Source organism: Corvus hawaiiensis, chromosome 1 (genome assembly GCF_020740725.1).
Source record: "Corvus hawaiiensis isolate bCorHaw1 chromosome 1, bCorHaw1.pri.cur, whole genome shotgun sequence".
Taxonomy (NCBI): Eukaryota; Metazoa; Chordata; class Aves; order Passeriformes; family Corvidae; genus Corvus; species Corvus hawaiiensis.
This window is the reverse complement of record NC_063213.1, coordinates 32221206-32246212: the sequence shown is the minus strand read 5'-3', so window position 1 is coordinate 32246212 and position 25007 is coordinate 32221206. Positions and strand designations below refer to the sequence as shown.

General features: G+C 39.1%; 1 protein-coding gene across 4 annotated transcripts in view; it reads right to left on the bottom strand.

Annotated features, from left to right (window-relative positions):
* Window positions 1-25007, bottom strand: part of ELMO1 (engulfment and cell motility 1) — a 311991-nt gene that overhangs the window by 163841 nt on the left and 123143 nt on the right. For all 4 annotated transcript variants that reach the window (XM_048298919.1, XM_048298911.1, XM_048298938.1 and 1 more), the window contains 3 exons: window positions 24295-24345; window positions 22707-22829; window positions 21236-21367 (listed from right to left, as the gene is read on the bottom strand). In XM_048298919.1, coding sequence (XP_048154876.1) covers window positions 21236-21367; window positions 22707-22829; window positions 24295-24345 — 306 coding nt within the window. The remainder of the gene's footprint in view (window positions 1-21235; window positions 21368-22706; window positions 22830-24294; window positions 24346-25007) is intronic.

The following is a 25007-nucleotide window of genomic DNA, read 5'->3' as shown; positions in this document are numbered from 1 at the left end:
CTTCTGCTATGCTCTTTTATCAGTATCACCTTTGCAATGTCTCCTGCTCCACTCATCATTCTGACACAGAAAGATTTCCCTGTCTGCTTTGCAATGGCACTTCTATTCTGTGAGACCCAGCTGACAGGGACTTTAAAAGTGCATTTACTACCAGAAAACTGGCGAAGATCAGCACAGATTTCTTCCATTACTCTGTTTCTGCAGTGTGTTCAGGGTCTGATCCACCCATCTCACTGATAAAACCATGGGTTTTACTACTTTTCCTTCTGTTGAGTCTGTCAGGCCGTAAAGTGGTAGAAATGAGTGATTCCACTTTTTTGTCCATTTTATCTTCAAATGTATCATACATTGTTTTTAGCCAGTCAATAATTCACAGTCACATAAAAGATTAAAAATAGTAGAAAGCAAAATTTGTACATTAAGATGCCTGCTGCAACTTCAAAAGTAGACAAATATATTAGTCTGAAAATGGCATGCACAACCTGTTGGTTGTACATTTGCAGCTTAGGAGTACTGGTGTACAAGCCAAACAATCACAGGCTCATTATGGAATCAAGAGGATGCCTGGAACCCTAGATTTTATATAGAAAGATTTATGTAATAGGTATTTCAGAAGGGTAATTGTCATTTAGGAAGGGAAACCAATGTCTTACTGAGTTGTAAGTTCCAAAAACTTCCCTTTAAACTTTTTTTTCCCCACACTGCTCATCTGAATGACAGACAAGAGCCCTTCATGGCTATTTCCCCAACTCAACTTTCATCTTCCACATTGATGCATTTATCAGTCAGAACATTTAAAATCAGTACAAAACTGCTTCGAACACATCACAAGCCCTACAGACTTCAGCTTCTGGGAGGAGAAAACTGCCCTTCCTACAATTTTCAAGCATTTCAAAAAAAGCATTTTAAGAGAGGCTGAGTCTGGCAGACACACAAATGCATTTGAAATTGCATCCATTTTGGCCATAAAGTACAAGTCCTGAGGAAGAACTACAGCATAGGGCTGAACACAAAGTCTTGGCTCCCACGCTACAGCACAGGTAGGATACACTTGGATAAATACCAGACAAGCACAGAGAGTTTCAAGACCCAACTATATTTCTCCAGATATTACAATACTAGTACTCATTTCACTGGCATTTACAATGGTAAATTAAAAACAGGACACAAATAAAAAGGCTGAGCGACTGTTGCTTGAACAGTTCTTTCCTTTATCCCATTCTAAATTGACAAAAACCAGCGAGGACACGAGGAATCTCACCACATTTAGTAAGGATGACTCATTTTGTCTCTTACCATCACTACTAGTTCTGTGTTCAATCAGAAAAGCCATCTTTCAATCACCTTTACTTTATCTCCAAGTCAAGCCTATAAACCCAGCTATTTTCAGTTTGTTTCTGTTTTTCAAAAGTTTCTGTCACGTGGGATCCCAGGATAACTAGGGCTTGATCTTCAACTGTTGATTTAAATAACTAGAAATACACCAGCAGATAATAGCTGAGGATCCACAAGACAGTTCTGGCATGTGTGAGACAATACAATACCTTCAATTATTCTTCAAATTCAAAAGGAATGTCAGACACTGTTCCCTTCCTTTTTCCTCCCTCCCCCTAAAATTATCCTTAACATGATGAATATTTGTGGTTGAAATATTAAGTTATTAAGAGTGGGTTTAGAAACGAGATACAAAGCTAAATTATCTAAAATGCTGTAGTGAATAATTCAGAAGTAGGCAAACATGCCACCTACAATATAATTTATTAAATATATGGAACACAGTGCTTCAGGCATATTAGTTGCATCCGTTTAGTACAAAATGTATGGCATTTTTCACTTTATGAAAAGAGAAGAGTAAGAAATACAAATGAGACAGATTTGTTACCTCCAATTTTTCAGATAATTTTTGATTTTTTTACACTAGGCTGAGCAATATCTTTGCATTTTTCAGCTTCAGCACCTAAACGGTATTTAACAGCTTTTGCTCTTATGCTGTACATGTTAACATACCAGAAGCATCAAGAATTTGTTAGCCAACTTCATAGGATACTGTGGAAACAGAAAAACCATTGTTTTTGATAAGATGAAAAACCAAAATCATGTCTGCTTGTGCCATTAAAAAAAAAAAAATTAAAAAAATCACGCGGCGTGTTTCACAATATGACAGCTATTCTGGCTAAATCCCTGTGCAGTAATTACATCCAGACAACCTAGCATTCCAATGCAGTTCTAGCTGTGTAAAGCTTTCTTCTCTATCCTGAATGGCTTCACTGTCTTACTTCTGGCTCCTGCAGCAACCTCTGGGGCACGTATAGATTTCAGTGGTAGGAAAGTGTCCTCACACCGAGATGCCTGTTCACAGCAATGGGGTACTGTCTGTAATTGCTAATGGAATAAGGACCCCTCAATCCTTCTGTTATTCCCAACAACAGTATCTTCCACGTGAATATGCTGAAGCAAAGGAACTACTTATTTCCCTGCAACTCTAGGCCATTAACACACAAATTTATTGCTGTCTTGATAGATATTGACAGCTTATCACAGATTTTGCACCGGTACTGTGTGCAGCCACGTAAATCAGTTGCTGAATCATGCTAGTTTGTCCTGAAAGCAGCTTGAAGAAGGTGCTAGACCCCTTAACAGTTTTCCAAATCCCAAAGCAGCTCAGGTGAAACCCTATTCTCCATGCCTCACTCCCATAAGTGCTATGACAAAAACACGTCAGAAGTTTCCAGGGAAGAATCAGGACTGCAAAAAAACCAATGACAGAAGAACTTCCAACTGTCAGAAGAATCCAATTTTAATGGTGTCATTCTAAAATGAACCCTCTCAAAATTGGTCATTTTTTTTACAGAAAAAGGAACAATCTGTCTACAAAGATAACACTGGTGACAGCAATTTCTTTCTCCCAGCTTCAATTACTTTCTTACTCATTTTCTTCTTCCTTTTAAAACTAAACCACTGTTCTGGGGGTAGGAAGAAAAGCAATCACCTACCTGGTTCTACAGCACCTCTGCAAAAACTTTCCCTGGATCAAATCAGGAAACCATAGTAGTACATACATGGGTATTTGTTCCTAATAACTCAGGACAGGAAGAGTGGGAACTTTTAAAGTGAGATTTACATTAAATTATGAATTGATAAACTTATGCTAGAAGTATCAACAAGCACAAAGACTCACCATTTACCCCTTCCCTAAATAAACCGGAATCTTTACATGCAAAATGTTCCCATCTGTTCATTTACACAAGAATTACAAATAAGGAAAAATGATACATTATAAAAACCAACATTTGTGAAGAGGTAGTCAGCTAAAATTCTTAATGAGGAAATATTTTTGTCTTTTTATTTAGCAGCACTATATTCAAAGAGATGATGATGATGCACACAGCTTCTATCATTCCACTTAATGAGATATAACAGTGACTTGGGAATTTTCAACCTCTATGTAATCAATGAAAGCAAGAACTGGCAGATTTGTTTTTCTCTTGGTAACTATTTAAATATGCAAATGTGAATACTTTTTTCTACAAAAGCCTATTTTTTTAAAATTTACAACAGAACTCAGTGCTACAATGAAAATGTACCTGGAGGATTCCTGAATTAAAAACAAACAAACAAACAAAACCACAAAAAACCCCACACTCTAACTCAAGTGAGAAGTACCCAAAGCTCAGCAACTGCTATAAATTTGAAAGAATATGAAGAAAATAATTTAAGACACTTTCAGTGCAAGTCATGTAAACCCCATCCCCACTATCCCACCACATATAAAGAGCTCCAGTATGTTTTTGTACTGGATATAATTTTCATGAAGGTTTACAGATTATATTTGTATACAATGATGGTGGGTTTTCCTTTAACTAATTTCTAGCTCTTTTTAGCTTTCTGTTTTGGCAAACATTTGTCCATGTCTACTAGCAAGTAGAAATTTTGGGGTTTGTTTTTGTTTTTGGTTGTTATTGTCATGACAGCTTTGGGATATATATTAGTAGACTACAAATGTTATGAAACTCATTCCTACTGAGGTAACGTGTTAAGCAACAGACTTCCTGGATCAAGTTTGACCTCACCAATATGGACCCAACCTTTTCAATAGCAAAGAAATTTTAAGTGCAATCTGGACATCATTTGCCCTACAAAAGATAAAAAGCAATAATTTGACTACCATATATCCTTAATTCATTGAGCTACTATGTAATCTAATGTAAAGAACAAGAGTTCTATGTAAGTCACCACCAGAAATCCGCCCCAGTCATGAAAAGATGCTATGGTGGTAAAAATAGCAAAAATCTGAATGTTAAGGAGGTGCAATTAAATCACCTAAAAATCACTAAATAGAACATAACAGGCATGTCAAAAGCTCTACATATTTTCAGTCATGAATAAATTACACATTATAAAGCAAGACAAAAAGCTCTTGCATAATTCTTTGTAGTTTACACATGCCTATATTACATGGAGCTAATGCTTTGGATTCCAAAATCTTAAACCCTATGGGCTGGCAATAATTTGAAAGCCTAGAAGAATCCAAAATTACTGCTGTAACTCAGAGTGATCAGATCTTGTCCAGTGTATGAAAACTGTAAGCCACCTTTCCAGTTTTATTGTAGTTAATAAGGGCAAATTTTAAAGTTAGATACATGTTTAGCACTTCACAGATTGTTGACTTCATATTACTGGAGTAATGTTTACTGGGCAAATGTAGTTATCAAGCAGTAACAGGTCATGTACTCTTTCAGGGATATATAGAATGAATCAATGGGATGTGGTCATTTCAATTAAATTTTTTCAGCATTGAAAATTAATTTCAGATATCTCACCATATCCACTAAGCTTACAGAAAAATAGAATAAGCAGTCACATATCCAGTTGCAGATATAGCTGGACTGGGTCAAAAAACTAAAAGCCATACTAGTTTATTTACTGAGATTACTAGATCACTTTACAGCCAGACCCTGCCAGATTTTCTGTCTACCCTGACTTTTTGGGCAAAGTCAGTCCACTTTAGATTAAACTGCTGCCAGGTGAGATGTGAGCTAATCCAGATGGCTTTCACTGCAGGGAATTAGGGACCCGTCCCATGAGACTTTCTAGAGGCCCAGCTGAAAGGGTGTGAAGCAGATGTCCCTCCAGCCAGGGCTGCTGGAGAGCAACCAAGAGCTACAGCTTTTCAGATAGCTCCAGCTCTTACAAAATCACAATGGAGTGTATTACCCATGCCCTGACCAGCAAGACACTTTTGTATTGTCTGAACTAAAACATCCATGAAGAACACTGGTAAGAACTGGCACAGAGCACCCCCAACCTAAAAAGAACCACTGTTATAAATACAGGCTTTTTAATGACTTTGGAGTGTGTCAGGAGACGACTGGTTTAATTTTATGAATGTCATTAAAGCAGTTTGCCTTCCCTATATAGACAGGATCTAAAGCGCAAATTCTCATCCTGCCCAGCAGGAGAATTATCAAGCTAGCAAGAAGACAGTTATGTGAGAAAACAGTGTGAACAGTGCTAGCAGGAACAGCAAGCCAAAGAAATTAATCCATCTACACTTGGATACTGCAAACGAACACAGATTAAATGTTTGCAACTAGACAGAAGTCATACCTGCAAGAATCAAAATCTACCTCAGTAATTTTATCTCTGGGACTCCTATCAAATGTGTCAATTAGTTAGACTTAGTGTTCCTAAGTCAAATTTTGTCATGAAAATCTTTTTTTTGAGTTTGAGAAAGTTTAATGCCTGTTGAATAAGGTAGATTGTGACTTCCACTCATTATCTAAGCATAATGGCTCCATAATTCAGGAGAAATTCAGAGCTCTTCAACAGACATTTTTTACAATTTAAGGAAAAGATACAAAATAGTTAATGAGTGTACATATATATTTTAGCATATGGCCAAAACAAATGAGTCACATTGCCCATCAACAAGGAAAAATTTTCAAGTGAAGTAAAATGAAAATTTCAAAACCAAATAGTGCCAGATCTTGGGCTGCTTGAATCAGAGTTTTCTAAGCCTAAGACTAGTAGGAGAGAATATTTTTGATTACTTCAGTTGCACTCCTGGCATTTTTATCTAAAGTTAACCTTTTTGACATAATATTTGCTTCTGTAATTTAAGGTGCAATAATTAAAACAACTTTCAGTTGTATTTCCTTTTAAAGAAAAATTACTTAAATTATAGGCAATCAAGTAAAATCAAAGTCAATCAAGTAAAAAGAGTCATTAGAACTTTCCTGAGGATGTGTATCTACAGGGAAGCCACATGTGAGGCCACTTAATTGCTGAAGTGGCCTCTCTCGTATGTCATCTCTCTGAAGAGTGAAATTTTGAATGGGATCCTTCCTGCTGCAGCAACTCTCATCCCCAGTAAAGGATATGATGCTTGTGTACAATGGTAGGCACAACCACAGAACAAGAAGATTGACACTCCATTTGTGCAGTGAATTATAGTTCTCTTGGCATTTCATTAATACCAACGACTGTGGTGGCTGGGGACATCCCTTCATCCTTACAATCTGTGCTGCTTTGAGAACAGAGAGCTTGGAAAGGAACCTAAACCCAATGCCAAGCATCACAAGGTAAATTGGGATAGATCTTTCTCTCCCTTTCACTATTACTGTAGAAAGGTTTTGTTATTTTCCTTTCCAAGCAAGCTGGCTAAAACCTCTGTCATTTGCAAAAGGAAAGGCCCAGGCTGTGTTTAGTTCAAATAGAGTAGAGAGGTCAGCCCTGTGTCTGAGAAAACTCCAGTTCAAAATGAATCATCCACATGAATCTAGTGGCTGCCTGGAAGCCAGATACAACAGCTGTCCAAATTTAAAATGGAAAATTCTCTCCCAGAGCTCTGGAAAACAGAACTGGAATGGCTTTTACAGCCAGGCATATGTACCTGCAAAACTGGGTGAAAAAGCCAGCCACCACTTAGGAGCTCCATGGTTCACACACTGACACTTTTTTTATTACCTGTGACCAGGTCAAGCTTCTAATAATCACAGAGGATAAGACTGAAACTAATCTACAGCAAAGGAGCTGTCAATATATATGATATTTTAGCTACCTTTGGGTGGACAAGTACAAAATTACCAGCTCTACAGTCAAATCTTTCCCTTGCTGGAGTACAAACAGCCAGGCTCTGCAGATGTCAGGGACAGGTTTGGAATACAGGTTTGGAATACCTCCTAACATCTTTGAGTCATATTCTGCTTTAAATCAACAATAACCTATGCCCATCCTGTAGGATACCCTCCTCTGTCCTCAACAGTGACGTAATAAAAGAAACCAAAACAAAACTAACCCAAAACCAACCAACCAACGAAACCAAAAAAACAATCACAAAGATTAAAAAATGACTGGATCCATTCATTAGAGGATTTCAGTTCCCTTGACTTCCATTTTTCTTTGCCTCCCTCTACAGGAACATAAAGCTCTTGTGACTAGAGTTGGGCTCTGCTAAATGCTGTTATGTTTTGTGTGTCTGGGTATTGTTCTGCTCTGCCTTCAGTCTCCTCCAGACAAATGTCGAAAAGAGGATGGAGCTGCACCAAAACATAGGGAGATTTTTTTTAAAAATAAGGACATTTTAAAAGAAGACATATCTCTACTATTCTACGATTTTATGTAGGGGCTGTGTAACAACCTGTGACTACCTTTAGCTACCAAAATATTCAGAATTCAGATATGAAGGTGTTTCTAATTCGGGGAAATAAATTGGTTATTTAAAAATAAGGTGCCTTTCTCCCCTTGTCCTTGAATTCATTCTCAGGCCTCAGTTAATGATTTCTCATATTCAGAAAGAATGTCTGTAACTCTTTGTAACTGAAGAAAATCTAAATATTTTGTGTGCTATGCTATTTACCATCCTTTAAATCTTACAACAGGCAAAAGCACCCCATGAGGAATGAGAGGAGGAGAAAAAAGCAACATGCACATCTAAGTAACACACGTATCTGTTTGCAAGCATGTATACACTGAAAAATTGCATAAACTTAAATAGTTGCTGTAATTAACATTAAATTGAGTTTGCACAGTTTCACAAAACTACCATCATTTAGCAAGGGTTTGTCTAGAACCAGCTATCCAAGCCAAGTCTTGTGAAACAGATGAAGCTCACACAACAAAAGAATAGAGATGTCATTATGTCTGACCAGTTTTGTGGGGGATGTTTCCCCAACTTCTTTTGTGTGTGTGTGAATTCTGAGACACGTGTGGTACATAATATACAGAGAAAGACATCCAAGATCCATCTACCTCCCAGTGAAGGGGTCAGAAAACAATTCTTTTGCTATGATACGGTTGAAACAAACTATTCAGCCCAACTACATTCAAATCCATGGAGCTTGCCTGCCCCCACGAGTTCATAACTGGGATGCACATAATAAAGAAAACAATTCAGTGAAACCATAAATAGTACATATAAAAAAAACCAAAAACCAAAACCCAAACAGAAATGCAATGCTCCATTGTGCCTTATTTTAAATTAGCACATTTGCATTTGTTAGTGGATTTTCTTCAAGAGAAGCATGTTTTTTCAAATCACACAGAGTTTAATATTTTTATTTTACAAGTTTGCAATGGAAAATACCAAAAAGGTATAAAAATACTAAATAACAACCTTTTATTCTCCCTTCTCAAAACAATTACTTCATTAAGAAACTGATTTAAAGGATGATTCCTTCAACTAATATTTAAAAAATCAAAACACGAAAGAATTGACATTATACAGAGCCAGTTCATGCACCCTCACAGACACACAACCACAGATATTTTATTCTGGTTAGTTTTAAGTTCATTCTTAAAGTGATAGTGGAAGTTCAAAGAAGCTGGCCCACTAAGATAGGATTTTTTTCTGTCTTTTCTCCCTGGAAGGACTGAAGTTAAGTGGAATTCAGCTGCATGGTAAAAGGCTGGTTTATTAATTTTAACAGTATTCAAGTTGCTAGATGCCCATAGCTCCTGACAAGTAGTCCTGGGAAATCACATGCATGGTAAACAAAAACAGCAGCTTTAACATAGGGATTTTCTGGTCTCTGTTATTGGTCACCATAAAGATGCATCTGACCCAGGCATCTCATCCTGTGCATATCAGCTCAGATCAACAGCATCAAGTTTATACAAAATTAGTAGTTTCTCTACTGCACAGATGTCATCCATTGCACATGTCATAAGGTCAGGCTTTCCTGGTTACAACATAACCCATTTTTGTTAATACGACAAAGTTCCTCAAGTTTTCTCCCAGTCATTTAAAACCTCATGCCTCCAAACAGCAGTAATTCTCTCGCATTCTTCTGTTAGCACTCAGGATCAGCAGACAACAGTCTGACAATGAAGAAAAATTGCACTATCTTTAGGCTTTACGGATCAATTCACAGTTTTCACAACCCATTTCATCTTTTGTCATTCTTAAATATTTATTCCACACTGCAATCACACCTGGCTGAGAAGATGTGAAGTCCTCTGACATCATCTGCCCCCGTGGCCTGAGGAGATCACCCCTCTCTCTTGGGGGAGTTGCACCCCCATTCACATGTAGGGCAACCAAGCTGTTCCTCTGCTCTTGCCTAGCGGGCATCTGCCCACACCTCCTTGCACTGCTCAAAGTGCTCCAGGGACTTAACGAAGAGATTTGTGAATCAAACACTAACCCTGGGGCCTACCCTGCTCTAAGTTATACCAGAGGCTTTGTCTCTGAGCTAATGTGAGCTGATACCATTGGCTCCTGCCGTGTTCCCTCTGCAAAGAAGCCAGCGAGCTCAGCCAGCAGCACCTTTCCTGATGCCGGTCGCTTCAGCGATGCACAGAAGTAATGCAAGTGAGAAGTAACAAGTACTGCGCTAGATTGGCGCCCAATGTGGGGCAGTACTTGTGCTCGAAGCAGGAGCTCTGGCGCGCCCCTGGTCAGAGTGTCAGTCCAGCTGCGTTCTTCTGTGCGTCGCTGCAGCGACTTCGGCACCAGGAAAAGAGCTGCTGGCTGGGCTGGCTAGCTGGCTTCTCGGCAGAGGGAACACGGCAGGAGCCCATGATGTCAGCTCACGTTAGTTTGGAGACAAAGGAAGAGAGAGGCTGTTCAGGTCTGCCTTCAAACAGGTTTATTGTTAGAAGTTTCGCAACCCGAACAAGCTCAGAAGGGATGGAATGCGATGGGAGCCTCCCCCGAGGCTTGGCCACAGTTTTATAGGGAATTTGAAAACCGCGGTGAAAGGGGAAAACAACCAATGAGTTACAAGGCAGGGGGAGGATACAATTTAACAAGAACCACTGGGGGAAACCGAGAGGCGGGAGTTGTAACAAAGAATCAGTGAACAACCCAGTAACCGAGAGTTTTCCCGACCCGGGGGAGGCGGCTTGTACCCGGGCACCGCCCAGGGGGTGCAGCTTAGGCTTCTGAGCTGCCCATCAACCCACCCTCTGAGTCTGCCTCTTCGGGAAACTCGATCCAGGGGATGGGCTGGGATTAATTGGCATCTTGCTGCCCCGTCTCCGGAGGGGGCTGGGTCACCGCAACACAGTGTGGAGGGTGGTTTCAGCATGACCTTTGCCAGGTTGCAAACCTCAGCGGGGAGTGTTCCATTCTGTCTGCAGCAATCGTCTTTTCAGCACAGCCCTGGTTTTCCACAGCCTAGCACCAAACACATGGCGTGGCATGGAACCATGGAATGCTTTGTTTATGGCAAACAGTAACTTAGAACTATGAAACTGTGCTTATGGGAAAGAATGCAATAGGTCACACACCTTTGAGCTCCCAGCAGCACCAAGCATGAGAGTAAACTTGTGGGATTTCTGGATTTCTCCCTCTCAGGTTTGAAGAGAGATTGATGCTTTGCTGCTAATGCTCACATGTGCAGAACGTAGTCTTGAGTTGGCATCAAATGTAAGTTTTTCTGATTGCATCTATAACTACATTTACAAAATCCTCTTTTACAGATTTTTAGAAACTCCTTGGGGGTAAAAAAAAAAAACCAAAAAACAACATCTCAAAATCTCAGACTGCAAGAAAGCATCCCTGCCACATAGCCTACACAAGGTTGAAAAATACTCAGACACAGGAACAAACTTTATTTTGGGGGAGATGAAATATCTCACCAGTAAGTGCCAGAAAGGAAACTATTTACAGTGCACTGTATAACAAACCATAATGTGTAAGCCAAATTAAGTAACCCACAGAGGTATCATTTAGCCTAAACATCAGACATCTGCTGGCATTCAACTGAAAAATGGGAATTTGCAGCCCAGAACAGTTATTTCTACTATTTCTAAGGCTGGAAACATTCTGCATCCATGCAAGCAAGCTGTTGAAAAACTTTGGTGAGCGACTGACAGCTGGTGTGATACTGGTGCCCTCTGCTGTCAAATACTACACTTCAGTTACCAGCTTTCTTTTAAAATGAGGTTTTGCTATACTCCAAAAAATATCGAGCTGTATACAGCGGGGAAACCAAGTATTTCTATCTGTAGGTGCATTATAAAAAAAACCAATCCTGACAGACATTTAGTATTACTGCAAAGAGAAGATCTAAATACTCTCTTAGAAAACAATCAGTGAGACTTCCACCTGGAGCCCCATATTGTAAAACAATCTAAAATATTCAACTAATAAATTAAAACATCCCTTTGTTTTTCAACAAGCATAGTGAAAAAACAAGTGAAATGGAGACTTTGTGGGTTTGTTTTGGGTTTTCTTTTTTCGTTTATTTTCAGGAAATAAACTAAAAATGTCCCTTCTCAGACTGAATTTTCTCCATTTAGATTCAGAAAAATTAACTGTAAAATTAACAACTCGCTTGAAGATTGCAGCTCCTCCAAATGCCACTATAGACTAATAAAACCATGAGTTACATCTTTAGTATCATCATCAGTACATTTATATATCCTTACTCTTCCATTCTGTTTTTCTTTTCTTGTAGTTCATGTATTTTGTTCACCTTTGTCATGCAAGTTTCAGCACCTTTCTTGTGGTTGCTCTGCCTAAGATAAAGCAAGCAGCAATGTTCACAGAAACATCAGGGAAGAAAGATGTCAAAAGCAGAGGGAAACTTGGGAAAAATATCTAAATCACAGGTAAATCTGGTTGTGCCACCTGCAGTTCAGGTTGTTTGACACTTTCCATTTTTAAACTTTCATTTCAGATTCTTTACAATTATTTTGAGTGTTAGAACAGAATACCTAGCCTTTTCTTTCTGTTCAAAAGCCTTAGCAAGTTTTAGCAAATTATTTGACCATTTTTAGGAATGTTTTATTAAGCACTGCATTGCTCTTACTAAATCAATTTTTGCATAATTGTTTTGTCAAAATCCCAGCCCACTCATTTTATGCAAGAAAAACTTCTAAGACTTTCTCTTGTGTCAGTCTTGAAATTCCTGTTGAACATGGGCTGCAATTGACTGCATTATAAACACTCAGGATTAATTGAACTTAACGAATCTCTTTGGAACCCACAGGTTTTTTCTGAAGATGTTCCCTCTCCTGAGCATTTCCTGGCCCCATCTTCCAGGCTTAGAGAAAAAAGCAAACCAGGAGTGGAGTGGAAAGAGAGGGTAAGTAGAAGGGCACACAGAATATTGAGCAGTGAGTGTCAAAGTCAGGAATTTGTGAGGGGAAAGGCTTAGAAGAAGAGGTGCAAGAGTGCTAGGGCAGAAAACAAGACAGCTGGTGCACACAACATTAATAAAATTCACAAGCATTTCAAACATCCACATCAGTTTAGATGTTTTCATTGTTTTAAGATCAATATTACTTGAGGTCCTGGGCTGCTATGCCCAGTGATTAGATCATGTTCTTGTGATACTCCTGTACACAGCAATAGGATTATATGGATAAATGCTACTATGTGAAAACAAATATGAAAGAACTGGTCCTCAAGATCTGTTTTGTCTCAAACACTTCCGAATAAGTGTTTACAAAAGCAAATACAGCCATATGAAACTCCACCTCTGTCTCTTTACTTGAAAGATTATCAAATACTGACAGTGACAGTCACTATTACAATTACAGTCTTTCTTAACACCTAGAAATAAATATGTATGATTGGTCTTCATCTTCCAAAACTTACCTGAGGAATAAATCAGTAATGGCCTATTTATAAGATAGCTGCTGAAAAATTTCAGTTTCAAAAGGAAATAACAGGAGAATGAAGCTCGCAAACAACGGAGAAGATCAACCTCTAGTGGTTGTAAAGGTAAAAACGAGAGGATAAACCCTATCTACAGTTCGTCTTATCCCACTGGTCCAATATTAAGGGAATTTCAGTGGCAAAGGGCAGAGCATGGGGGTTTTTTTACCTGGACATACCATCTGCAAATTTAACTCTGCTAAATAAAAGGATACTCAAATCTATGAAAACTATGTATTACAATGAAAGGAGAAGAAGAAGAATCTCCTTTCTGGTGGAGTACTGTAAGACATGGATTTCCCTGTGCTGAAAGGTGTTTAATTATTAGCTGTCATTACTAAATGACAAGGCATTTTACTTTAGAATAAACCATTGTTACATATAGAAATATGGCAACTGACCTGAGGCTCTGCCACTTCTGTTTTGAGGCAAAGCAGCCAGCCTCAGCCAGTACATATCTGAATAGCTCAGCAAAAGAAAATCTTCCCAGAGTTGGGTTTTTTCCACAGTAACAAGTTATTTCACAAGTTTTGAAATAGTAGCTAGAGAAAGAGAGGGTTGTAGGAGTAGAAAGAGTGAAGGAGGATGGAAAACTACTAGTAGCTTTCAGTAGTACAGACAATCTGTCATCTATGCTGTTCTACCATTAAGCCAGCAATTAAGTCTTATCAATGTAAAATTTAAAAGGGATCAGGTCTAAAATTTTAAAAGGATAAAATCTAGTTTGGCACATGTGCAGCATTGTTCTAAACATGTTCCTCTGCCCCTGCCAACGCCAACAAGAGAATCTAAATATAAGGATGAGTTGCCTTTATTATAGTTGAAAAGCTATCCCAAGGATAAAAACCTATGATCACTGCAGGGTATCATCTACCAGAGGAAATAACAGGAAGATGAGAACTAAACAGCTGAAGATGACCATTCACAATCTTTGTGATGAGTTTTTCAGCATTTTACACCAGTTCCAGATTTCAGTCTCAAATCACAAAACTTCGGCTTCCTGTTCAGGGCTTTCCCAGTCCTACAACTCATAACATTGTAAGACTTCAAATATTCAGGCCTTCCTTTATTTAGGAAGAAAAAGGATGACCATTCTCAGGTCTTCAACAAGAATAGCTAAGTAAATGCATCACATGGGGTCTGCTTCTGTCCACCTCCCTCTCATCCACTCTCATAGGGAAGTTTTATCTTCTCTAGCCAGGAAAACTGGTATCACTAATCCAGATGAGCAGCTGGAACAAGGGGGCTTCAGAGATCTGTCTGACATTAATAACTCCATAGAATTTAAGGACTGTTCATACTCCTGCAGGGTTTGGCATCCCAACCCCATCCCAGTCTTGCTCTGTTTTAACTTTTTAGAGCCCAACTCAATCTACTCCTTAATTGACTATCACTCATCCACACCATGCAAATTACCTAGAATTGTGCACTGCCGTTTCATTGCATGACTTCACTCTATTTTCTGTCAGTAAATAATAAAGGGTGAATGGTCATCACAGAACAACCTAATTATTTATCTAGTGCCCTTCTATCAAAACAAATCTGAACTTTCTCTGAGTACACACACCATCACCAGTAAACCTGTGACTCAAATCTGCAGTCAAATAATTTATCATTAATAGTAGGCTATAATATATCAACAGTTGAAGTTAAATTGTCCTAGTAAACAACTATTTCACAGCTCAGAATAATAAGCAAAAGCCCTATCTTTAGGGAAAAAAAAAATATTCTAACTATGGTTGAACTATTTAAGTCAGAAGCCCCCTCCTTATGGTAACAAAAAGAAAAGGAAAGAATTTTGCCTATAGATCGGTTAAGAGGTGGGGCTCGTCATGCTGACTATTATTACAATGGCCAACACTTCCTATTTCTAGATGCTGTTCCCAGTTTTTAATATCTTGGACAGCACTTATTAGGTAAGTGAAATTTTCACACCAAGGCAAAGATTAATATTTGGTCCACTTGGCTAAACCTAGTCCATCCATTTCTGAAAATAAGCACAGGAAAAATGCAATTTGTGTCTGTCTTTAGAAAGTCGTAACAACTTTCAGTGCAAAAGTTGGAAATTACTGAGCAGGCTTCCTACCAATGGATGAACAAACAGGATGGGAGGAAGAGGTGGAGACTGGGGAAAACCCAGAGGAGAAACACATCACAAGGAGGAAGTAAATTCAGGGAGAATGAATGAATGAATAAATGAATGAATGAATGAATGAATGAATGAGGTAAGGAGGATGAGTGATCAGACATGCTGGAAGGAGACATATCCACCTGGATGTCAAAATGGAACAAAGAGCCCAAGGGGAGTGGGAAATCAAAATCAAAGACTAGGGGAAGAAATTGAGCCAGAGGAGCTAAGGAGTTGGAAATCAAGGCATGATAGCACAGCACAGGCAACCTCCAAACCACCAAAGCTCAGTGAATAAACCCAGAAACAGCCTAAAGACAGAGTTAACAAAATACAGCAATGAGATGTGGTGTGTCTGCCTTGGCCAGCAGCCATGCACCCACCCAACTGCTCACCTACTCCCCTCCTCAACACAGCAAGGGCAGGAAAAGGATGGAAAAACTCGCTGGCCAAGATAAGGACAGGGAGATTGATCCATCACGGGCAAAACAGACTTGACTTCTGTAAAGTCAATTCAATTCACTGTCAATTCAAACAGATTTGAAAAGTGAAAACAACCATTAAAACAATACCTTTCCCCCATGTTTTTCCAAAGCTTAAACTTAATCCTTCACTTTCAAATCCTGGGGCAGCGGTGGGACACAGAGTATGTCATGAAAATGAGGGAGGGGGAAAAGAAGCTCCCAAGTGAGCATGATGGAATTACACACACCAGAACTCTACTAGGTAGGTTGAGGAGGACAGCAGTTAGAGGTTGGAGTCATTTGAGTTTGCCCCTCTTGCAGGTAATGATTACAAGGTATTAATTACATTATTGCAAATTATTTTCCTGATAACTTCCTTTCAGCAGAGACAAGGGACTCCATCTGGGGAATATATCATGATATGAAGGGAGTTACTGTGGACAGTCAGTTCATGAACTATTCCAAGAGACAACAAGCAGCACCACAGAAGAACCTATGAGAAAACTGTTAGTTCTTATCTTCAAAGTGCTACTTGGATACTGTGCTGTACAACAAGGGATTTTTGAAGAAGATGATCAAAAGATAAAACAAAGTAGCTGATCATCTGTGATGTCAAGAAGAGAAAAAAATACAAGTCTGAAAGAAATCTCAGAAGCTCTTCTGGTCTACGTTTTGCCTAAGGCATGCTTTAGCTAACTTTCAACTGTTTTTGAAGTTTCTTTCCAAAACTTTTTGGACAAATCCTCCAAATTATCTGTTCTGGTGCTGCTTCTCCTAATATTAGAAAGTTTTTACAATGTCTAACAAATCAACTATGCAGTGATTTAAGTCATCCATCTCATGTCTTACTTCATGAGTAATGAAGTACTCATGTCTTACTTCAGACTGCTCTAAGCAACCTTGGTTGGTGGTGGTTTTTATTTTTCCCATAGTTCTACTTTGTTTCCTGGACCCACCATTGTGAAATATACAAACCTTTTCATAAAGGATTGGCCTCCATCTTTGAAGTTGTAGTGAATTTTGTCCCCATCATTCCAATTAAAAATTTCTCCCATAAATGAATTGCCATCACCGCCTTTTACGTTACAGATGGCTTTCTCCCTCTCAGCATTGGTGCACACACTTGAGATTTCCACAGCATTCAGGCTGATTGGCTAAAAAGGGGCAACCTTTTCAAGTAAACTCTTGTAAGATATCTCCCTCATCACTGCACGAGCCTCACCCTCTGCACACATCTTGCATTCAGTCAGTCAACAAGTCACTGCAGAGTTTATTGAAATTATATCGTGTTCTAGATGATGTCTAAGAAATGCAAAAAATGGCCTCAGCAGTTCATATGCTCTGAAAATATCTTTCCAGATAAGTCCTAGCTTAAGATTCAACTTTTTTGGGGGTTTTTTTGTGGCTACATCACACACAATTTCTTTTCCCACAGACAGGACACTTGCCTGCAGATTAAATTCTTGCCGGGGTCCTAAATGAACACCACTGCTGTTTGTTTGTCTGCATAAAATTACATTATTTCTGTTTCTGCAATCCAAAAGGTCATCTAATTTGTGAATGACATGGTGATTTTCATCACTGCTTCCTCTATTTGTTTCATCAGAAGATTTTTTTCAGCATATGTTCACTTTCTCATGCCACCACCACTAATATCTTGAAAGTCAAGCCTAGGCCTGCCTTTTAAAGAATGTCCCACCATTCTCAATATCCCTTTTAATTGTCACCTTCTATGAGACAGTTCCTTACTGATTTCATATCTCCTCCATTAACTTACATTTTGTTTTGCTATACTAATAAATTCCAGTATAGCAAAGTGAAATCTTGAAATTACTCACTTTCCATGTTGGCTTTTTGCATTTATACAAACCATTTATATTTAACTGAAGAAAATAAAACCAAACCAAACAAACAAAAACCCTCAGAAGCTCTGTACACTGAAAACTTGAGGAAAAACTGTTCTAGGATGAGATTATTTGTTTTTTCCAACATGTTAACTTAAGTTTCTTAGAATTTGTTCAGATCTCCCTGTAAACAAACGCTTTCACTACAACTTCTCAATGACAGTAGTGCTGTTTAAAGAATTATGATGAAAATATACAGAATAATGGGGTTTTTGGTAGTTATTTTCCACCTCAGTATGGGAATTAAGTTTACTCAAATGCAAGGGGGAGTATTCAGGCTATTTAATTTGCAATTGACTCAGAAAATAATAAATAATTCAATCTCACTACTATCTCATCTGAAAATCTCTTTACTTGGTCATCACAACCATCTGGTGAGGCCCTGTTGTTGCTTTAGCTGAATGTAGGTTTCTAACTATGCAGTTTTACAAATTACATTGTAAAACTCTGAAACCATGTCTGGACTTTGTCTATTTTTGACATTATATTTGTAGTGGGGCAAGGCTTTTTGATATGGCTGAGAAAAATAAACAGAATTCTTGCATTTCCCATACAGAAAGAGAACAAGCAGTCCAGGAACAACTTCATAGCTAGACATGGATTTACTCTCTCCCTTGAAATGAATATTTAATCAGCTCGAGAAATTGCCTTCCTAACCATTAGCACCAGTGGAATGAAGACAGCATTCAAAGTCAGACTCTTGTTCGGTAGGTTTCTTGTGCCACACAGACAAAGCAGAGGGGAGACAAACCTCACACTATTTAGATCATGATCAGTTTGCTAATGCAACCCTCAACTTGCAGTTGATGAAAGCATTGAAGACACTTTATTGAAAAGAAGCAGATGGGGTGAAGGCAGCCAGGAGTCAGAACATTGCCCATGTGCAAGGCTGGGGATAACCAGTCAGATTTCACAAAAGGTCCTGCTTCCTTCCCCAGCCCTGTGAGGAAGGTAATACACTCCACTTCAGCTGCTAAAAAAGTACATGCAGTGTCACCTGGACTCTTAGCTCAAAGTAAAGCTTTCGTACAAGAGTAGAATAACTCCTCACAGCTCACTGTTGACATTTTTATTGTTTGTATTTTGCCTCATCATATTGCTGATAGGATAACCTGCCTCCCATTAGGGTTCTTGCTATGGTGCTTCTTTCACAGCTTACTTTCACATATTGCTTCTTATCTCCCACTATGCTTCCCTACCTTTTCCTCACTGCTTTAATCCCGGTTCCCATTCCCTCCCCTAAACTTTGCTCCCCATTACCTTTTGAAAGGCTATCATAATCAAGCAGTAAACAGTGCTGCAGTTACCCTTGACAACTGCCAGAGTGTTTTTAGTAGGCTTCCCAACAAACAGCTCAAATGGAAGTAATGAAGCTGAGGGATGAGTCAACCAAAAAAAAAAAAACCCAAAAAACCCAAAAAACCACCACACTGAGCTTCAAAAGCTTCTTCAAAGCACTAGTTTTGCTATCATGCTCACAACCCCAAAATACCAAGTTCCTCCCTTCCCGTCTATTTACTTAATGACTCCTTCTTACAGATACAACAGCACTGTATCAGTGCAGTAATTTTTTCCTCACTCATCAGTAATGAAAACAACTATCAGAACATAGAAAGCCTCTACCCAGTTCCCTTGTGGGTTTGGGAGCATCAAGCCCTATGCCACAGAGCTGGGCAGAGCACTCAGACTGCACAGCAAGCTCCCGCTTGCACCAAGAGTGCTGAAAACCTCTCTGCTGTAACTGTGGCTACTGTACAATATTCAATGGATATTTGCTAAGCCAACAGGACAGTAATGAATCACAGGAGATATGAAGTATATGATTTTACCTGGGGAGAAAGAAAACTGCATACTAACCTAGAGTAAGCAATAAATCAAGATATTAGTTCAGTGTACATGTGCACACTCTGTTTCCAAAGGGGGGAAAATACACATTATTAGTTAATACAAGATATTAATTCAGTGTACATGTGCACACTCTGTTTCCAAAGGGGGGAAAATACACATTATTAGTTAATATAAATGTGTGCAACAGTTTAGCCAAATTGTTCTCTGTTCCCCAACACGGTTCTAGGCAAGACCAGAACTCCAATTCATCTGATTAAGTCAGGGTAGAAGAGATTCTGCATCCCCTATGCAGAGATTGAAGGACTTTAATCAAGCAAAAGACAAGGCCCTATAAGTGAATACCACAGAGTAGTACTCCAGATTTATTGTGCTCATCAGTCCACATTATTGCTAACAAACTACAGTGGCTTTAGAGGGCTCTCGCAGATCCATTAGGCAATGCCTGCTCATCCAAGATATCATTAAAGGTTCGATTCTAATGATGGCATGTCGTGCAAAACTACATGCTTATATTTCAGGTAGTTATTTCTTCCAGCTGGAATAATAGTTTATGTTGGAAAAGACCTGTAAAATCATTGAATCCAACTGTGCCATGATCACCACTACTCCATGTCCCTAAGTGCCACACCTACATGTCTTTTAAACACCTCCACGGTCCATGACGCAACCACTTCCCTGGGCAGGCTGTTCCAATGCTTGACAACCCTTTCCATGAAGAAATTTTATGTAATATCCAATCTAAAACTCTCTTGTCCTGTCGCTTGTTACTTGGGAGAAGAGACCGACCCTGACATGGCTACAACCTCCTTCCAGGTAGCTGTAGAGAGCAATGAGAGTCTGCTTTTCTCCAGGCTAAACAACCCCAGCTCCCACAGCCGCTCCTCATCAGACCTGTGCTCCAGACTCTTCACCTGCTTCATTGCCCTTCTCTGGACAATGAACTCCAGCACCTCAATGTCTTTCTTACTGAACACAGAATTCAAGGTGTGGCCTCATCAGTGCCGAATACAGGGGAAAAATCCCTGCCCTGGTCCTGCTGGCCACACTATTGCTGATCCAGGCCAGGATGCCATTGTCCTTCTTGGCCATCTGGGCACATGCTGGCTCGTATTCAGCTAGCTGTTGACCAACAACCCAGTTCTTTTCCTCTGAGAAGCTTTCCAGACACACTTCCCCAAGTCTGGAGCATTGCATGGGGTTGCAGGACCCAGCACTGTACCTTATTTAACCTCATACAGTTGGCCTCAATTATCTTCCACATACTCCAGGAATCTCTTAGACTGTTTCCTCTCTGCTGTATCATATTTCCTGCTGACAGCTGGTAAGTTCAAAGTGCCCCGTGAGAACAAGGTTTAGAGATCTTGAGACTTCTCCCAGATGCTTATGGAATGTTTCGCCTGCTTCTTCATTGTGGTTGGGCAGCCTGTAGCAAACTCCCACCTTGACATCTGCATCATTGACCTTCCTCCTGGTCCTTACCCATAAATGCTTAGTCCTATTGTCACCATCACAAAGCTCTGGGCAGCCAAAACACTCCCTAACATACAGGGCTACTCCACTACCTCTCCATCCTTTGCCTTGTAAAGAGTTTATAGCACCCATTGCAGCACCCTGGCTTCTGCTAAAGCTGTCACTTGGAGTTAGCAGGATTTCTGGGGAAGGGGAGGAAAGTTACTCCCTTTCAGGAAATAAAAGACCAAGTAAGAGAAGTGACTGATGAAAAGATGTGCTATAGTGGATGCCCTCACCCACTTTGAGAGGAGCATCACACAAAAATACTCACAATAAATCCAAGTTTTTTATAGTCTCGAGTGTACATAGATTTGCGTTTCTCCATACTGCCACTGCTGCTGTTAGGTTCAGATTCGGCATCAAAAGCAATTCTTCGGAGTTCAAATATGATATCCCGCTGAGCCTATGTTAAAACAAGGTTAAAAAAAATGGGTTAAAATAACTTATCTCTCACTTAATTAAACAATACCACAAAAGGTGTTTCAAAACACCTTTTCATTATTCCCCGCCACTGCCTAAACTTTTTGTGTCTAAATTCCCTACTTCATTCTTGGAGAGACAGTCAGCAAGAATGACCTCATGGTTTCCACTTTCAAAAGTCCTCACATTCATGAGATTCACATGCAGGTGCTTAAGCGTTGACTTCCAGAAGCGGGACCCACATTAGCAAGGCCTCTGACAACACAATTTTAACCACAGAAGCAAAGAGCACACACATTTCAAATTAAGCTGGTAATTAAGCATCTTGCTGGATGAACTGAAAATGACTCAGCACTCTGCATTAATTTTGGTAACTATCCATTACTGCTACCGCAGAAATAGGCAAGAGAGGAATTACTGCAGCTGGAAATATCTCAAGACAGTGATAACCACCCTACCATCAATACTAACAACACTGTGTTAGTCACTCTCTATGGAGACATTCACTAATTGACTGCATGTACATTCCCAAGGGTCAAACTTTCCCATCTCAGACTTACGAAGCATAAAATCCTACAGCATGGTGTTACTTATGTTTACAACTATCTCACTCTCCCACCTTCTCTTCTCCAAATGATCAGGAAGTATTAAGATAACTTCAGGTTAAAAATGAAATTAGGTTCCTCCTTGTACAGGGCCTAAAAGAAGGCCATAAAAATTAAAGAAACAAAACCCATCATCCCCATGGCTCATCGCCCCTATATTTAAACCTCTTGGATATCTTAGGGGAATGGCATTTTTTTTACAATGAACAATACCAAAGTTGATGTCTGCACACAGTGAGCAATAAACAAATGAAATACTTTATAGGTTCCCAGTAACAAAACCAGGGTTTATTGGTACACAATTTAACTTCAACTCTAGCATGCCAGATGGTTTTCATGCACACATTCAGTTTAGCTCTACAGAAGTACTTTTAGGAAGGACCATACATCTCTATTGCTTCTGAGAAGGACACAAAGGAAACAAATGCTGGACAGCTGCTCAGAGTTTCTGCTCAAGAAGACAGGAAATTCAGTTCATGGAACTACATGCTAAGGAGAACTGCCTGGCCATTTTGTTGTACTTGTGCACAGGGAATGAAATAAGTAAGAAGTGCATCTTCTTACAACCAAAAAAATAGCCCAATTTCACAGAGAGGGAAAATTAATGACTTATGTATATGTTCCTAGCAAGTGTTTTTTTCCTCCATGAAGAGCTGTAGGTACATCAGTGAGGAGTTGTCTTCTTCCTGCTAAGACCAGATCAAGCCAGATGCTTACTTGATCTTGTGGATCCATTTTTGTCATCATTCTGTCTTCCAGAAGATTAAAGGTAAGTACTTGCAGGACATACAGCTGGTGAGCCATTTCATTATTGATGGCCCTCTGTGCCCTGATAACATGCTGCAAAGAAAGAGAGACAGACTTTGGTGAATCAGAAAACTACAGTGGGTGCAGTCAGGTGTTTCCATGTTTATAAGTATGTCCTTGCTATGCAATAGTGTATCTATACTCCAGAAATAACAAAAAAACCCAAAACAGCCAAAAAACCCCAAACACAAACCCAACCCCACCCGCAAACATCAAACCAGGACTAGCACTACTGATTCAGATACTGTATGAGTAACTTCAGGAGACAGGACTTTACACTAGATAGGGTCTATGCATATGCTCAGAAGTAGTATTAAAAAAAAAAAAACACCAGTGCTGAGTAGTCACTTCAAAGAAAAATTAATTCCATCCCAAGAGCATTAGAGCTCTGTATTTTATTTATTTTTTTCCAAGAGATTATATTAAGAAAATATTTAAGAGAGTAGCTGTCTGAGCAGAAAAGTATTAAGGCTGCAAACACAGCCAGAGAATTCAGTGATTTAACAGGGCTCAACAGGGAGTCAGCATCACACCACAATCCTGCCTCTACTAGGCAACTCCATTCTGTGTGAGGAAGATTGCTTAGAAATAATACATTAGTACACGATGCCCTATATGCACAGAATTGTCCCATTCGGAAAGCAAACACAAAACTGATGGGCAATTTAAAAATCCCTGGTGTGCCAAAAACACCAAATAGTTTTACATGGGAAACAGACCCAGGCCTCCAAACACAGCAAAGTACATAAGGAAAGAGTCATCATGTAGGAGATGGATACATCAACTGATGTTGTACACTTCCAGAGAATAAAAGAATCTGTTTGCCAAAAGGCACTGGAGCATTTTATGATAATAAATAAACACCTAAGAATATTACCCATGTGGTTATTCCAAACTTCTTATGAACTCAAGAAGTGTAAAAACATGTATTGTGAAATAAATTCTGGGGGTTTTGTATGCATCACTGAAATTATGATAGTAAATGAGAAAATGCAAGGAGTTTTTTGTTTGGTTTGTTTTACACTCATTACAGAGAATCAATATTTTCCTTTGCTCCCTTGAAGATGTAATCTACTCTAAGGTCAAAGGCAAAATCCCTGATTTTCCATGGTAGCAGATGAAGGTCTTCCATATTATATTCATTTACTTTAACTATTTCATTAGCTGTAGTTCATGCTTCTTTTGCGCAAGTCGTGACAAATTGTGTCAATCAAGACGGAATAATCAACAGAACCAAAAAACGCAGAGGTATTCAATACTCTTTTCCAGAAGAAACCACAATCTATTTGACTGGGAAAATAACCCTTCAGAAAAGCAGTTTTGAACTCATTCAACCACCATTCAAACTTTATCTTCTACATTACAAGGCTTCAAAACATATCAAAATACAAAGGCAATTAAAATATATTAAGATATATTTTAAGACCTGTGAACACAAAAAATGGAGTCACCTTTTCTCTCTTCTACTCAACAGTAACTTTTAAAACCATATACTTACAGTTAAGATGATGGAACGAAGCTGCTTTTGTGCCAAAATATTTGCCATTTCCTGATTAAGTAAAAAAAAAAAGAAAGGAAAAAAAAATTAAAAATAGCACAAAGCAGGTATTTTAGTGTCATACCTAGAAAAACACACTGCCTTAAAAGGTCTTACATTTCTGCATTGTTACTTAGAAATGAAAGGAAGCAGCATATCAGCATTATGACTGTATGGATTATTTGGGGGATCACAAAGTCAGGAAGAGAGACAAAGAAAGTTAAAAGTATGTCACAAGCTGAGGCCTTTGGTGATCCAAAACCGGCAGTAAAAGACTTCAGAAGACACCTCAGTGGGTTCAAGAGAGTATTTACACACTTGTTCAAGCACAGCCTTCCCCCACAAACAATACAGAAGGAAGCATGGACTGGTAGCCAGCCAGGACTTTAAAACAAGATGTCAAATTTAACGCTTATTTACTTAAATATTTCAGCTGTTTTAAAATCAAGTGCTCTAACTTTCATTCAATAAATCAGCCTACAACTCAATACTGTTTCATTATAAGAAATGATAATTCTCCCCTTTGCTATTTTAGTAGCAATGTCGACATTGGTCCACTCTTTTGCTTTAAATTAACTTGTCTTTCTAGATCTGTCTGAAATCACTATCGAGGTGAATATGCTTCTACTTTAATGCTTAAGCAGCTGATCCCAACTGTCCGTGCTGCAAACTGT